The 15,178-nt window shown below is 45.3% G+C and overlaps 1 protein-coding gene and 1 long non-coding RNA gene across 7 annotated transcripts in view; one reads left to right on the forward strand and one right to left on the reverse strand.

Moving 5' to 3' along the window:
* Nucleotides 1-1,922: 1,922 nt before the first annotated feature.
* LOC143695596 (uncharacterized) lies at nucleotides 1,923-10,533 on the reverse strand. Of its 2 annotated transcripts, XR_013184984.1 has the most exons (4): nucleotides 9,911-10,533; nucleotides 8,397-8,477; nucleotides 4,699-4,831; nucleotides 1,923-2,942 (listed from the first exon to the last, which is right to left on the reverse strand). It is a non-coding gene; the product is annotated as an uncharacterized LOC143695596 (long non-coding RNA). The 2 variants fall into 2 exon arrangements; XR_013184983.1 differs by lacking the exon at nucleotides 4,699-4,831.
* A 52-nt stretch (nucleotides 10,534-10,585) lies between these two features.
* The window catches only part of LOC129130119 (zinc finger MYM-type protein 4), a 38,941-nt gene continuing 34,348 nt past the window's right edge, over nucleotides 10,586-15,178 (forward strand). For all 5 annotated transcript variants that reach the window (XM_054648363.2, XM_077189772.1, XM_077189773.1 and 2 more), the window contains exon 1: nucleotides 10,586-10,871. In XM_054648363.2, coding sequence (XP_054504338.1) covers nucleotides 10,830-10,871 — 42 coding nt within the window. In that variant the 5' untranslated portion in view covers nucleotides 10,586-10,829. The remainder of the gene's footprint in view (nucleotides 10,872-15,178) is intronic.

Genomic DNA, 15,178 nt, shown 5'->3' on the forward strand with positions numbered 1-15,178 from the left:
CATTAATTTCACAGACCTGAACTGTGGCAGTGCTCGGTAAAACATCATCAATTGCATGAATATTTCTGATACCCTGGGGAAGTCAAAGGTCAGTTTCATTCTTCATTGAATGATGGAATCACAGAGGAGTTTGGGTTGGAAGGGACCTTAAAGCCCATCCAGTTCCACCCCTGCCATGGGCAGGGACACCTTCCACTATCTCAAGTTGCTCCAGCCCCATCCAGCTTGGCCTTGGGCACTTCCAGGGATCAAGGGGCAGCCACAGCTGCTCTGGGCACCCTGTGCCAGGGTCTCCCCACCCTCACAGGGAACAATTTCTTCCCAAAATCCCATCCATCCCTGCCTTCTGGCAGTGGGAAGCCATTCCCCTTCACCCTTGTAAATTGTCTCTCCTTTCCTGTCAGCTCCTTCAGGTACTGGAAAGAATTAGCTCTTCCCAAAGTCTTTTCTGCCAGCTGAACAATCCCAATTCTCCCAGCCTTTCCTTATAGGAGAGCAACAAAATAAATGTCTCTGTGGCTTTATATATTTTAAATTAAAAAGGAACCACAGATTGATTCTGGCCCCAAATCAGTGTTACACTGGCTGTGGGACTTCAGCCACTTCCAAGCACTGCAGGATGGAAACTCCAGGTTGTTTTAAAATGGATTCTGGCCGTGGCCCTGCTGCCAGCAGTGAGGGTTTCCACCACGAGGTGTCTCAGAGGTTAAATCACTGCAAGAACAAATTTGGGAATGGCTCTTATCACAAACTAACAACTGGCATCACCTTGCTGTCACATCTGGTTCTGTCTCTTCAGGAAACAAATGATATTGAGTGGAAAAGGGTTGAGTTTGCCTTTGCTGTGTCTTAGGTATAAGTGAACTGTATTTTTGGGAGCTACTAATTTTTATCATTCTTCAAAAGAAATAAAGAGTATAATTCTTCTCCCAATTCTGCAAAAATCTGCAGAACAAAGATCAGAACAGAAAAAGGGAGGGGCAGCTCAGATCTTGCTCTGTGTGACCAGGGACAGGACCCAAGGGGGGATTGATGGGGTGTCTGGGCAGACCAGGAGTTGGACTCGATGATCCCTCTGGGTCTCTTCCAACTCAAGATATTCTGTGATTCTATGACTCTAGGAAAAATCTATACAAGAATGTCTAGGATTTATCTGAAGTCTGCAAAGTGGCTTTGAATTTCTCCAGATCTAGCAGAGGCCAGGGTAAGGGTCCATGTTTTGCAGCTGCAATATAAGTGTTTATCCTGGTCTTCAAATCAGAGAAAAACTGATGCCTGAGCAGGACTTGAAGTAAAAACAACTCTGTTAACAATCACCTGCTTTGTAAGTGTGCATGCTGGGCAGCTGGCTGGTTTTGTGCAAAAACAGACACTGAGGAAAAAAGCTTGGGATGTTCTCCCCAGTATGTTCCACTGTAAACAAATATATCTGAGACTGGAAATGTTCTCTGACATCTGGGGTAAGAGTTGAAACATTTCTCCATCCTTACACTGATCTTTTCATTGGGATGTTCAGTGCACACATACATTTGTTCAGTTTAATAGGGGCTGTTGAGAGAAGCAAAAAAGGAAGAACTCCAGACCTCTCTGGCCCTCAAAATATGAATCTATTTTAAAATACCACTAGTGTTACTAATTCTGAGGAGGATTTTTCATACCCTACAAGTGATCTAAAAATTGAATTAAGCCGTGGTAAGAAGCAGTCTGTGACTAATGAGGAAAAGACCTTAGAGGAATATGACAGGGAATCAGGCTGACACAGAGGTGCCCAAAGTTCTGAATGTCTCAGCTGCCACGAGCACAGGATAATCCTCAGGTAATCCCTGTGTGGAGCTCAGCAGGTGATTGATTCAGATACATTTTTTCCCCTAAACTGTTTCCTCTTGTTATAAACATAAACACAAGACTGGCAAGGAGAAATCTGAATTATGTCTGTATTATTAATTGCAGATTGTAGGAGGAAGGAGCAGCGTGTGTCCAAGTTGCTAATTAGGAATAATTACCCCATGAGGTTCTGTAAGTGTCCCAAGTACAAACAAACACAAATCCCACTAACATCCCTTCCTACTGAAGAAGCAATTAAATGCTGTGAGGAGATGTCTGCACTCCCTGGGCATTCCCTGGAAAATGTTGACCCAGAAGAAAACAGTTCAAGGGCTGTGTGCACAAATTCCAGTATGTCCCAGAACTAGAGGTGCTCAGAAATTTAAAGAATCAGGAAGCAAAGGGAGGAGTGGGAAGGGAGTGCAGAGCAGGGAGGCACCCAGAAGGTGCAGGGTAGAACCCTTGCCTGCTGCAGGCTCTGCTAAATAGACCTGTGGTGCACTGGGATAAACCTTCCTGGAAGAATAGGGGTTCCTGCAGAACCTTCCATCATCCAGGGGCTCACCACAGTGTCATGAAGTGACCTTTGATAGAATAAAGGAGGAAGCAAAATGCCAATAGCATCACCTGGTATCTGAAGCTGAGGCAGGACTGCAGGAGTGGCCAAGAGCTGCTGCAGAGGCTCTTCAGCTCACAGCAGCTTTCCTTGGCACTCAGTGATGAGGGTCCTCCTCTCCCTCCAGGGCTGTTTTCACCTCTCCTTGAGCATGGATTAAATCTGCTCTCCAAGAGGTTTTTCCTCTATACCATCACAAATATGCCTATAGGCTTAAAAACAGAGAGCTCTGAGGTTGGGAAGCTCTGTGACTTGACAAGATCACACAATCTGGATAAAGTGGTCTTTCCCTCCTCTTGCTGCCTGTGTCTCCTCTCTCAGCAGTAGCTGCTGTGTCAGTGGGTGATCCCAGAGTGATCCTGGGACAGCTGAGCATGCCAAGACTGTCTTCAGAGAGGCTCCAAGAGCCCTCCATTCCCAGTGATGTTAATTGGAGTTAAGGATGCTCAGTGCCTTGCAGGAACACTCAGCACAAAGCTGTCAATCCAGACATGTCCTTGAGCTGTGGAGAGAAATGAGACAGACATAACTAGAATTTATCCCACTGCCCTGCAGTTAACAGTATGCATGCCATCTATTAAGAGAATTTAATCTTCTGTGGCTTTCTACTAGAAAGAATTTAATTTTGTATTTCTTTGATAAAGAGAATTTAAAACTCTGTCACGTTTTGTCACCTACTGGCCAGGGTCCTTTAGATGCAGCCCTGAAATCCAGCTGTGCCCTGGGCTGTATCCAAAGGAGTGAGGCCAGCAGGCTGATAAACCACCAGGTTTATCCCAGGGCATTCTCTCAGACCACCTGGGAATACTGCACCCAGTTCTGCTTCCCCAACATAAGGAGAACATGAACTGTTGGAGCAAGTCCAGAGGAGAGATGTGAATTTAATAAAGGGGCTGAAGCACCTTCCCCATGGAGACAGCCTGGCAGAGCTGGGGCTGTTCAATGGAGAAGAGAAGGTTGTTTGGAGACCCCACAGCATCTTCCAGGATCTGCAGGGGCCTCCAGGAAAGCTGGAGAGGAACTCTGCATCAGAAACTGGAGTGACAGGACAAGGAATGGCTTCCCCCTTTGAAGAGGGGAAATTTAGGCTTGATATATGGAAGAAATCTCCCTTGTGAGGGTGGGCAAAGGGTGCCCAGAGAAGTTGTGGCTGCCTCTGGATCCCTGGAAGTGTCCAAGGCCAGGTTGGACAGGGCTTGGAGCAACCTGGGACAGTGGAAGGTGTCCCTGCCATGGCAGGGGGTGGAACTGGGTGGGTTTTAAGGTCCCTTCCAACCCAAACCAGTGTGGGATTCTGTGACAATAAATATGTGGCAAGAATGGGATGTAAGTGTTACAGAGAATCCTGTTCTTCTGTCTCACAGAGACAGGCAGGGGAACAGATACACCAACTCTGCAAAATCCCAGCACTCTGAGCTGAGCTCTGGTTAATGTTTGGCTATGCATGGAATGGCAGTGGGGCAGAAGGGAGTAAACTCACACTGCTGTATTTCACAAGGCTGCCATGACTTTCTCAAAAATCTGAAGACTGGCAATGCCTTCTATATAATTATTTTTTTAATACACTGCTATTTCCAAAAGACAAACACAAAAGATGAAACAGAAAATCAAAACCTTTTTTTCCTTCATAACACAAAAATGGTGGAAATTTTAAAATTAGCAGTTTTATTCTGCCTTTGGAAAAAGTGATGTAGTCACAGCATGAATTCAGGATGATGCTAAAATGCAGCAACCAGAGTTTGTGAGAGGGCAGTAATTGCCAATAAAGATTCAAGAGGAGGTCTCCAAACAACACAAATGGCTAAAGAACTCCAGAGGTTATTCATGTCATCCTTCAGTGACTCTCAGAAGACAAAGATAAAATTAATCCTGCTGTAGCAGCAGCCACTTGAAGAGACTTCCCAGGGGATGACTGCTCTGACAACCTGACACCTATCCCAGACCTTGAGCACAAGCAGATTTTGCAAAAGTCTAACAGTTTCCTTTTTGAAAATTACTTTTGGCATCTTATTATGGCAAATAATAAGATCTAAACATCATGGTGACATGATGGCTAGCAGAGCCTGCAAGCAATCTGAGATGTCTTGTGCAGACTTTACTGATCTCACCCCATTCTACTCTGGGGGCTCACAGGGTGAGCTTGGTGCCAGCCTGAGCTCTCCCACTGCTACTTGGGGTGGGAGTTTGGATTTTCTTCAGGGAGACAAGAGCAGATAGAAAAACAAAAGGAAAGACCCAAAAGTTAAGAGAAAACTCACATTTCCTTTCTTCTGCTTCAGCAAAAGAATCTGCCATGAACCTGCTACAAAACTTTTGTTACCATAAACTGGATTTCCATTAGAAAAACTTTCCAATAAGTGTCCTGGTAGCACAAGAAAGGCATGAATACAGCTGGAAAATAGATAATGACTGTATAAGAAAACAAGTGCAACAAAGAGAAACTTTCTACTTGCTCTTATGGCAACCTCCACCCACCAGTCTGCTGTGCATGAGATGCACCCATGTCCCAAGAGGGTGCTGGTCTACAAATAAATAAGAAACTCAGTTCTCTGTCTGGGTTTTGTGCTTCTGCTGTAGAATTTTTCCCAACAGATCACCCAGTACAAAAAAAAAAGCTTCAAAATGGTGCACTGACAATTTTTAAGGCTCCAGAGTAAGAAAGATACAGAGTCCTTGATGCAGAGCAGCATCAGCTGTTTGTAACACAGAATTAGCTGTATAACTCTGCATCCCACATCTGCACCTTGGTCACTGGCTGTTTAAATATTTCATGATGTGTGCAATTAAGTTCTTTCTCCCCTGTTGACTCTGTGACTTCAGAAATCCAAACTACTTATCTTGACCCATGCTCTGGGCTTATTTTCACATTTGCACACTGACAATGAAGCAAAACAATTTCTTTTTTATTTATAACCAGATTCACTTTGGGGAGCTGAGAGCTGCCATATTTGGTGTGCAAAAACTGCAGTCTGGCATGTTTGGAAACAAAAGCCTGTGTTATTGAGACTTCAAAAGAGGATGCAAAATAGATTTATAATTATTGTAATTAGAATAAAAGCATGATTGCACTGAACTTAAATCCTGGTCCAAATTTCATACACATGCACAAACCATCCAAACAGAAATTAACTTCATAATTAATATTGGATCATTCCTATTATAAAAAAGGCACTATTAATTATTGATGATGCTTGTGCTTTTCCTGAGCTGTTTCCATCTTTTCCCCTCCAGTTCATGGAGTGCTGGGGGTAATGCAGCATGCACAAATAAATCACTCAGGGGTGTGTAAGTTACTCCACACTCCTGCACGCAGGAGGACCTGCTCCTGGATGTTCTTATCAAACAGAATACAGAGGGGCATTTGTTTGTACGAGCAGAGCTAGAATATTCTCTTTAGAGTTCAGCTTCCTCCTTTCATCCCACCCACCACCAGACACTTCCTGACATTTCTCCTGCAGGCAGAGCAAGGCAACTGCCTTTTTTTCTTTTTTTTTTTTTCCCTTTTTCAACGGCTGCTCCTTCAGTTATCTGTGGGTGGTGGGGGAAGGGGATGTTAACAGCAAACACAGCCAGAGCAAGTCTGGGAATGAGGGGGAGTTTCAGGATGGAAATAGGCCCCTGCCAGCCCTCCTGCGTCTGTGGCTCTATGACTAAGCGTTTGCTTTTTAAAACTTGGCTTTTCTCTTTCCTTGATCCTTGTTGTTTCCAAGCCTCCTGTTCCCCTTTGTCCTGGCAGCTCCTGACATCACCAGCGCCAGGGAAACGCAAATCCCACCCAGCACGTGGAGGGACAAGCCAGAGCAGCCCCTGAGCTGGGACACAAACCCACACCCTCACTGCCCCTGGGTCCCCCCTGTCTGCTCAGGGCTCAAGAGGAGACACCACTGCAGGTTTTTTTCCCCTGAAATATTCCCTGTATTTTCTTACAGCATTACAGCCCTGCTTCAGAAGAGCCTGCAGTATGAGAGCACCTAAAATTAAGAGGTGTCCACAGTTTTGCCCATCTCTGGGACAGAAAAGGCCACTGGCTGCTCATCTCCACATCCCTTTCCAGTCCATGACAGCAACAAGGACAAAGAAGTGCCCAAAGCACCACCTGGTTAGTGGTGAATGTGGTGGTGATGCTGTGCTGATGGTTGGATTTGGTGATCTCAGAGGTCTTTTCCAACCTTAACCATTTCATGATTCTTTGTGGGTACAACATCTGCAACAGCTGTATTTTCCTCCACCCATCTCCCAAAGCTGTCCTATTTGGATGCTCACTGGAAAGAAAACAAGATTATTGATTATTATTAATTCATGTTTGGCCTGAAACACACAGCAGGGCTGTTCCACCTGCAGCTGGAATTCTCTGCAGACTCTGTGCTGGAGCAGAAACAGGAGTGCCCAGCCCCAACCCACGGGGCTGGCAGGTTTGTAGGGGTGCCCAGCCCCACTCTGTACAGCTGGCAGGTTTGTAGGGGTGCCCAGCCCCACTCTGTAGAGCTGGCAGGTTTGTAGGGGTGCCCAGCCCCACTCTGTAGAGCTGGCAGGTCTGTAGGGGTGCCCAGCCCCACTCTGTACACTGGCAGGTTTGTAGGGGTGCCCAGCCCCACTCTGTACACTGGCAGGTCTGTAGGAGTGCCCAGCCCCACTCTGTACAGCTGGCAGGTTTGTAGAGGTGCCCAGCCCCACTCTGTACACTGGCAGGTTTGTAGGGGTGCCCAGCCCCACTCTGTACATTGGCAGGTTTGTAGGGGTGCCCAGCCCCACTCTGGACAGCTGGCAGGTTTGTAGGAGTGCCCAGCCCCACTCTGTAGAGCTGGCAGGTTTGTAGGGGTGCCCAGCCCCACTCTGGACAGGTTTTCTGGGTGATCTATATTCAGCTGTGCATGCCCGTGGGGATGTGCAAAGATCATTCATCCAGTTCACTGAACTGCAGCCTGCATGTGGAGGGGGTTTTGTGGTTCCTTTTTTAAATGTCACTGGTTTAAAGAGGAATAGTCTCAACTCAGGGTTGTGCAGCAGATTGGAATATGGGCACTCCAGGGGTGAATTAAAAAGCAATTCAAAAACAATAGTGTGGAACAATCTTATCTTTTTCCTGCCTTATCCAGGCATTTATCTTGGTCTGTTCTGCAGGAGTCATCACCACATTATCTATGTATTCTGCAGTGTCTTTTTTAGCCACATTAGTGCACAGACAGTTCCTGCAGAATCACAGAATCATGGAATGGTTTGGGTTGGAAGGGACCTTAAAGATCATCTTGTTCCAAACCCTGCCATGGGCAGGGACATCTTCCACTATCCCAGGAGGCTCCAAGCCCCATCCAGCCTGACCTTGGACACTTCCAGGGATCCAGGCACAGCCACAGCTTCTCTGGGCACCCTGTGCCAGGGCCTCCTGTGAACACACAGGGCCCCCTGTACCTTCACAGGGAACAATTCCTTCCAAATCTGCCATCTAACCCTGCCCTCTGGCAGTAGGGAGCTATTTCCCCTTGTCCTGTCACTCCAGGCCTTGGAAACAGCCTCTGTGCATCTTTCCTGCTGTCCTCCTCAGGCACTGGAAGGCCAAAGCTGGGCCAACAACACCCAAGAGTCAAGAGCCTGAAGAAGCTGAAGAATTTCCTGCTCTGGTTCCAACACCCTACAAAGAACAGGTTTGGATGTCTCAGCCCACACCAGGGTTGAGCTGGCTTTAAATGGTGGCTCTCACTGTCACCCCCTTCACCCTCAGCAAACCTGCAGCAGGCAGAGATTTCAACAGCACATGGCTGATTTACCACCTGTTGTAGTGACAGGATCTATTTCTCACAGAATTCTTTGTGCAGTGGTCTGAAAGCATTTTATGTTGCATGTTCAAAGTTCCATCACTCCCCTGATTCCTTAGGAGAACAACACAATGGTACAAAAATGTCTGTTCCCATTAAAAGGCTTGAACAAGTTAATTTTCTACCATCCTATGGAAACTTACAATGTAGCCCCAAGAAGTTACAGTAGTTTTGTCGAGTTCTCGTGGCTTTTGAGGTTATCCTGAGTGGTTGAGTATTTGGCACTAGGATGACAAGAAAAAAGAGGTTTAGTCAACACAAAAACACCTACAATTTCTAAACTTCAGCCTGAAAACATGAAGGCAACATTTGCAAAGCCTCAGAAAGCAGAGGGCAAAAAGAAAAAGCAAGTTTATTTTCCTAAGTATCTTAATTCCTAAACCAAACTCAAACTTCTAAGGTCTGCCTCAAATACTCGAATTTCTCAGCATTTTTGTTAAGTTAATAAATAGTTATCCTTTATTATATTTATTATATAGTAAATTTATTTTTCTATTTTCTGTCTTCCTAGATAAATCCTATTGAGAAATCTGTGCATTTTCAGCTGGTCCACAATCTGTGTTGTGACCCCCATGCTTTTGGGACAACTGTGTATTCACAGTGAGCTTTTGTGCAAAACACCTGGGGAACCCTGATGTGCAGTCCCATATTGAGACAGCATTAGAATTTCTAACTCTTAAAAAATTTAATATAAATCCCTATTAATTTTTTAACGTTATTGTATTTTGTCCCCATTTAAAAAATATTTAAATATTCATTATTTTCTTCATAGCTATCTAAATTTTTAATTAGATATCTACAAAGAAAAGAATTTTTAATTTTTTTAAAAAATTACTATAAAATTTCTTATCAGGCTCACAGTTCCCTTATAACATCTTTTGCCATTAAAAAACCCCAATTTTTTTGGAGAAATTTCACAAAACAACTCATCAACTGTAATTATTTTAGACTTCAAGATAAGGATTATTTTAATTTAGACTTGAGGATGAGGATTATTGGATAAGTGAAAAGCATTAATTATTAAATTATCACATTAATTATCTCTCTGTCCTTGGAATGCCATGATTTCTAAGAGAGACCTGACAGGATTTTCTAAATGAATCCCAATATTCTGCATCCAGCATTTCAGGCCAGCTGAAGGACAGTGTTTATATAAGGATCACTTCAGTCACCACTGAAATGCAGCTGCAGCTCAGCACCAGTCTATAATTGTGCAAATCAGATAAACTGGGAAGTGGAGATTTCCTTTAAGACCAAGTTTTAATTAGCAGATAGATTATTTAATTATTAAAGAGACAAGAATGCATTGTCCTTACCAACTTCTGGGTGCTGGCAATGTCCAACATTGCCCACAATAAAAAACCCTCAATAATCTGAATCTCACATATGGTTTCAAAGGTTTTCTTAATAGGCCATCAGTGTTCATTGGCTATGTGTTACATAGTTCTCTTTTAATTAGTGTTCTGCTGGGTAATGATTCTCTTGCTATTCATGCTAATTAGTGCATGCTCAGTGTTTCTTTCTTTTGGGCTGGTGGTTTCTTGGGTCAGTGGTCCATGGGTTGGCAGTGGTGATCTTCCCCTGCCACAATTACCCTTCACCCAGCTGCAGTTGATTCAGCACAATTACCAGGTTGGGTTTATTGGCTGTTCCTCACCTTGCAGTCCTGCCCGGTGTCTTTGTGGCCCGTCCATGGTGCATTTCTTGTGGCCACCATCCCTGGAACATCCTTCTCCCCAAGCTTTGTTAAACTCCCTCAAGGGCTGAGATCATGAAGCATGTCCAGGCCTAACCCTTAACAAGGCAACTCTACCAACAATAACTTGTTTCTCTAATACCTGGACATCGCTTACATCTTGTGAGCTGCTATTTGTTCCACGGATTAAACCTTCCTCCTTGCTGACAAGGCATCAAACATCACAGAACATCCTTAAAAATTTTTTTAGGTATTCCACGTTTTGCAACAGTACCAACAAAATTCAATTAAACTCAGTTAAAAAATTACTTAATTCAAAATGAATTCATTCACGCATGACGCAGCAGAGGTACAATAGGCAGGACAGGTGAGGTGGGCGCCGTGAGGGCGGTGCTGCGGCCTGGCCGGGCCCTCACCCCAGGAGCCCACCGACCACCTGCCGCCAGCGCGACAGCCCCGGCAGCCGCTCCACGAGGCGGCCGCCCCGGTGTCGCCGCCGGCAGCGCTGTGAGGGCGGCGGAGCCCCCGGGCCGCTCCCGCCACGGGATCCCGGAGCGTCCCCCCCGCCTCAGGGCACCCCCGACCCCGCGGCCCCGCCGAGCCCCCGCCGCGCAGGCGCGGGCGCGCGCAGGCGTGCGGCGCATGCGCGGAGCGGCCCCGCGCTGGGCTGGTCGGGGCAGCTCCGGGAGCAGCGGCCGCGGCCTGGCGGGTCCGAGCCCCCCCCCCGCCGCCCTCGGGGAGCCGCCGGGCCCCCCTTCAGCCCCGCCCGCCGCGTCGCGGAGCCCCCCGGAGCCGCCGCCCCCCGGAGCGCGGGGGAGGCTGAGAGGGAGTGACCCCCGGCCCCTCGCCCCGGGCTGGGACAGCTGAGGGGGGGCGCAACATGGCGGAGGCCAAGGAGGAGGGGCCCGGCCCCCGCGGCAGGGTGAGTGGGGGGCGCGGGGGGCGCGGGCCGGGGCGGGATGCGGCGGGCGAGGCGCGGCCCCGCCGGGGGTCCCAGGGGCACCGAGCCGCACGAGCTGCCCGGCTTCAGGCCAGCAGCGCTGCCCCTCGGGGCCCTTGAGCTTCCTCTCCCCCAGGGCAGTGCCCAAGCATCACCGCCACGAGCGTCTTGGCATCACTTAAATAATAAACTTGCAGCTAAGCAGGAGCTGTCGTCACCGTCCGTCTCCTTGTTTAAAGCACGATGTCCTTGCTGCTCCTCTTAATTCCAGTTGTCCATGTCAGGCCAGAGTGAGTCAAGATGGCAGCACCATCGAGTTCTTGGGTGCTCAGGCTGTAAGCATTGGATGGCTTCTGTTCCCCATGGCTGTCCCAGGGTTTGGCTGCAACCCCTGTGTGACTCGTGTTAGCCATGCCCCGTCCAGGACTTGGCTGCAACCCTTGTGCCAGTACCTTTAGCCATGAACATCCCAGCTCTCGGTCCTTTGTTGTCACAGCTTGGGCCATCATTGTCACCTCTTGGTCTGTAAGCACACTGTCCATTCTCATCTATTTGGTATCATAGAATCATGAAGGTTGGAAAACACCTCCAAGATGGTCAAGCCCAACTTTACTTGAAGAATTAATTCATCTCTCAAGCCAGTGGAAGGTTCTTTGTGGCCAACACTTTGTAGATGTGAAGGAACTGTGGGTGAATGTTTTAAGTAGGGCTGAAAATAATCTTACCATGAGTCCAGTCCTCTTTCCTTCACACATGTAGCATTTAGTTGAAAGCTTTTTGCCAGGAATGAGGTTTCAATCATGTTTCTACTTGTGTGGAAGAGTCAATAGCCCACTACAAGACTGAGCTGTCTAGTTCCCTTTCCCCAAAGATGAAGAAGCTTTCCCATTCTCCAGCCTTGGGAAAGACAAGAGCAGAGGCTCAAGTTTTCCATTGGCGCGTGGGAGAGAAGTTTAATTGCTGAATTTGTATCAGGGAACTTGAAACTTGTGACAGTAATTGTTGATAAACATTGAAACTAATTGTTACCAAAGAGAGCATGACCTCTCAGGGTCTCACTTGAGTGAGTTGTGTAGATGTCTGACTACTCTGCAGTTAGGGAGTGAGCATCACTTCTGAATCTCTTAAACCTGTGTCTTTCAAACACTTCACTTACAGGCTCCAGGAGTTTTGTGGAATTGCTTACAGACAGTACATAAACGTGCAGGTCTTTGGGGGAATCAGATATTGTTTAGCTGCAAGAAGTGTGATGGGAAATGGCTGCATGTAGGACAGTGCCTTGAGAAATCTTGAATTAAACTTCATTGCCAGTGATTGAAATGTTAGTGGACATCAGGAAACACTTGTGCACCATGAGGACAGCCAAGTGTTGCTCAGAGGTTGTGCAGTCTGTGCTGGTGTCTCTGGTTCCTTCATGCTCATTGCCTTGACGTGCTCCTTTTACCTGTAGAGTTACTTGGTGCTCCATGCAGAAAAAGAGAATGTTGCCTTTTTTCTTCCCAAAATTGTCAGTTACCCAGTGAGGAATAACAAATTTATCATCTGGTCATATCATCTTCATTGGTCTCAGGAAAAATCATTTCTCTCTCTGTTGGCTGATTATTCCTGGGGTGCCAAGTCTGCAAGTCTCCATCAGTTACTGCTCCACGTGTCCCTGCAGGTTATGGAAAGCTTCCCATGCTGTTGGCATTGACAATGTTCTCTGCTCCTGCTGAAGCAGAGGGCTTCAGTAAAAGTTAGGAATGATGCAGGAAAGTGGTGTTGCTCTGGACAAGTAAATTAGGAAAGAGGAAACACAACTTGCCCGTGAGGCATCGTCCCAAAGCTGGTTTTGCCACAAGATGTTCTTGAGGAGCGTGGGGAGAAGTGAATCCTGGGGTGCTCCCAAGGTTGATGGAGCCTGTGAGGAGTGAGGTTAGCAAACTGTGAATCCAGCACACAGAGATCTCCTAATAATTAATGAGGCCATGGAAGACCTGCATATCCCAGTTCTCTTCCCCACAGTGGCCCAGTTCCCATTCTACAGGAGGTCATGGTTTTGGATTCTCCCAAGTCTTGTGCCTAAGGCATAACAAGCATTTCTTGTAAAAATTATTTTCCTTTGTGTGGAGAAAATAAAGAGTGATTTAATGATTTCTTCAGACAGGAGCTTAGCAGTTGGTGGTGTTTTCAGAATTGTTCTTTTCAGGATTAGAATCTCTGCAATTATTCCAGAAGCACATACACTGAAACTGGCATGTTGCAAATCCCAGGGATAAGCAGCCACCATCTTTTAACTCAGTCCATGAATGAGCAACAAACGAAAGAATAAATTTTTTGCCAGTCTAAGACTGACAGAAGTTTATCTAATTTGATTTTTAAGAGGTTTTGGGAAGTTTTTATGGCTAAATTGTTTTAAAGCAGGTTAATTTCTGCCCTAAGTCAAACTGTTGTGTAAGCTAAGGAAAACATTTACTACATAAGATCAATATTAACTTGAAAGATACCTGCTAGTACGTTTTTAATGCAGTTTATAAAAATATTTTTGGCAATTCAACTTCAATTTGTGAATAATATCATTGTTTTGAACAGTTAAATGTTTTGACTGGAATGTTCATTTATTTACACCAGTTGTTGATAACCCCTTGGACCAGGCAAGACAGTTTGGGCTGTACTGAAATTTGACACTTGGACTGTTGGAAATTAATGTGATGTGAACAGGTGAACACTTGGGTGTCCACATTAATAAAACAGATGTTTGCAAAAGATTTTTAATTTTGCATGACTGTAATTAAAAATTGAAGGAGATCATCTTATTTAGAAAGTTTTGTTGCCGAATTACTCCAGAATGGTAGAAAGATGATGAAAATGTTTCTCTCCCAAGGCTTGTGCACCTCTCAAAGGATGTTTTAATGTCATCATCTTTGAATTCTCTTTACAAAGATGAGCATAATGGATCCCAGGCATTTAGGTTAAGACTTTTCACATTGTGTAAAATACAGAAAGTTAAGTCAGCTCTTTGTGCCCAATTCAAGGCCTTTTGCATCTTTAGAATTGTGGGATTTAATTCTGAAATCACTCACAATGTTCTTGAAGTGCTTCTCTCAACTCTTCTCTCATTAGGGGTTGGAACTGGACGATCTTTAGGTCCCTTCCAACCCGAATCATCCTGTGAGTCTGTGCCTGGTGACCTGTACCCCAGCATCCCTTCCACAATGCCTTTCCCTAGGGAAGCCTTACAGGAAGTTTTCTCTCACGACTCCAAGGTTTTCTGTCATCACTGACTCCGTTCAGATGATTTCCATCATCCATTCCATGAGGCTGGCAAAGGCCTAAGAGCTCTTGGACCTCACTTGTGCTGTTGCTCATTACATTCATTCTCTGGGATCCTCTGAACTCTTCAGAAGGAGGTTTCTGCAGCAGAGAATATTTCATTGAGGACAGGTCAGCAGGATTGGGGAGCTTGCAGTGTCCATCCTCTTAGCCTGTGTTCTGCCTCTAGTGCCATTCTTTTTTCCTCTGGAAGTGCTCCTCAGAAATTCCAAGGGAAATCAGACATTTAAGAGACTATAATTTGCTTTACCAAACTAATATCTATCCAAAAATTATGTGATGCATCTGTTTTTTCTGCAAATAGTGATTGAAGATAAATACATGGTAATGTATTTAATTTTGGTTACTGTGTTTTCTACTGTTTTAGATACATTTGTTTAATTTTAAGAGTAGTTGGAAGTATTGTAGGGGTTGCCTCTACATTAGATAATTTAAAAGTGTGTTGTGTCTAATGCCTTTGAGTTTTTTAGTAAAAAAAAGTGTGATGACCAATTGTTGTCATAACCAAAGTTTAATACATCAGATTTTTGGTGACAAAGCCAAGACTTTAATTCTACATTTGGTCCTTTTCTCTTTTGAGAAGATGCTGGTGCACAGTCCCAGGGCAGGATGAATTGCTGCTGCCAGAATTCTTCAATTTCCTTTGGAAAGGGAGGAAATCTGAATCATTAGCCTAATAAACTAATGTTTAGTTGTCTAAATTTAGGTGAGAAGAACTTGAAACAGAATTAGCACAACTATACAGAGTTATTCCCACAGGAGGCATTTTGGAGTACTTCCTTTTTTATTATTATATTTTTAATAACTTATTTGTGTATTTCTGCAAGTCTTGATATTTCTTAAAAGCTTTGAAAGAACATGAAAAGATTTCATCTGCATTGAAATTCATCTTTATATGGTGCTGTTTGCTCAGAGAGCTTTATGAAGTACAGTTAATGCAGGCTATTAACAGGATTTTGTTGTGTTTAATCGTGGAA

The sequence above is a fragment of the Agelaius phoeniceus genome, chromosome 22, assembly GCF_051311805.1.
Source record: "Agelaius phoeniceus isolate bAgePho1 chromosome 22, bAgePho1.hap1, whole genome shotgun sequence".
Classification (NCBI taxonomy): domain Eukaryota; kingdom Metazoa; phylum Chordata; class Aves; order Passeriformes; family Icteridae; genus Agelaius; species Agelaius phoeniceus.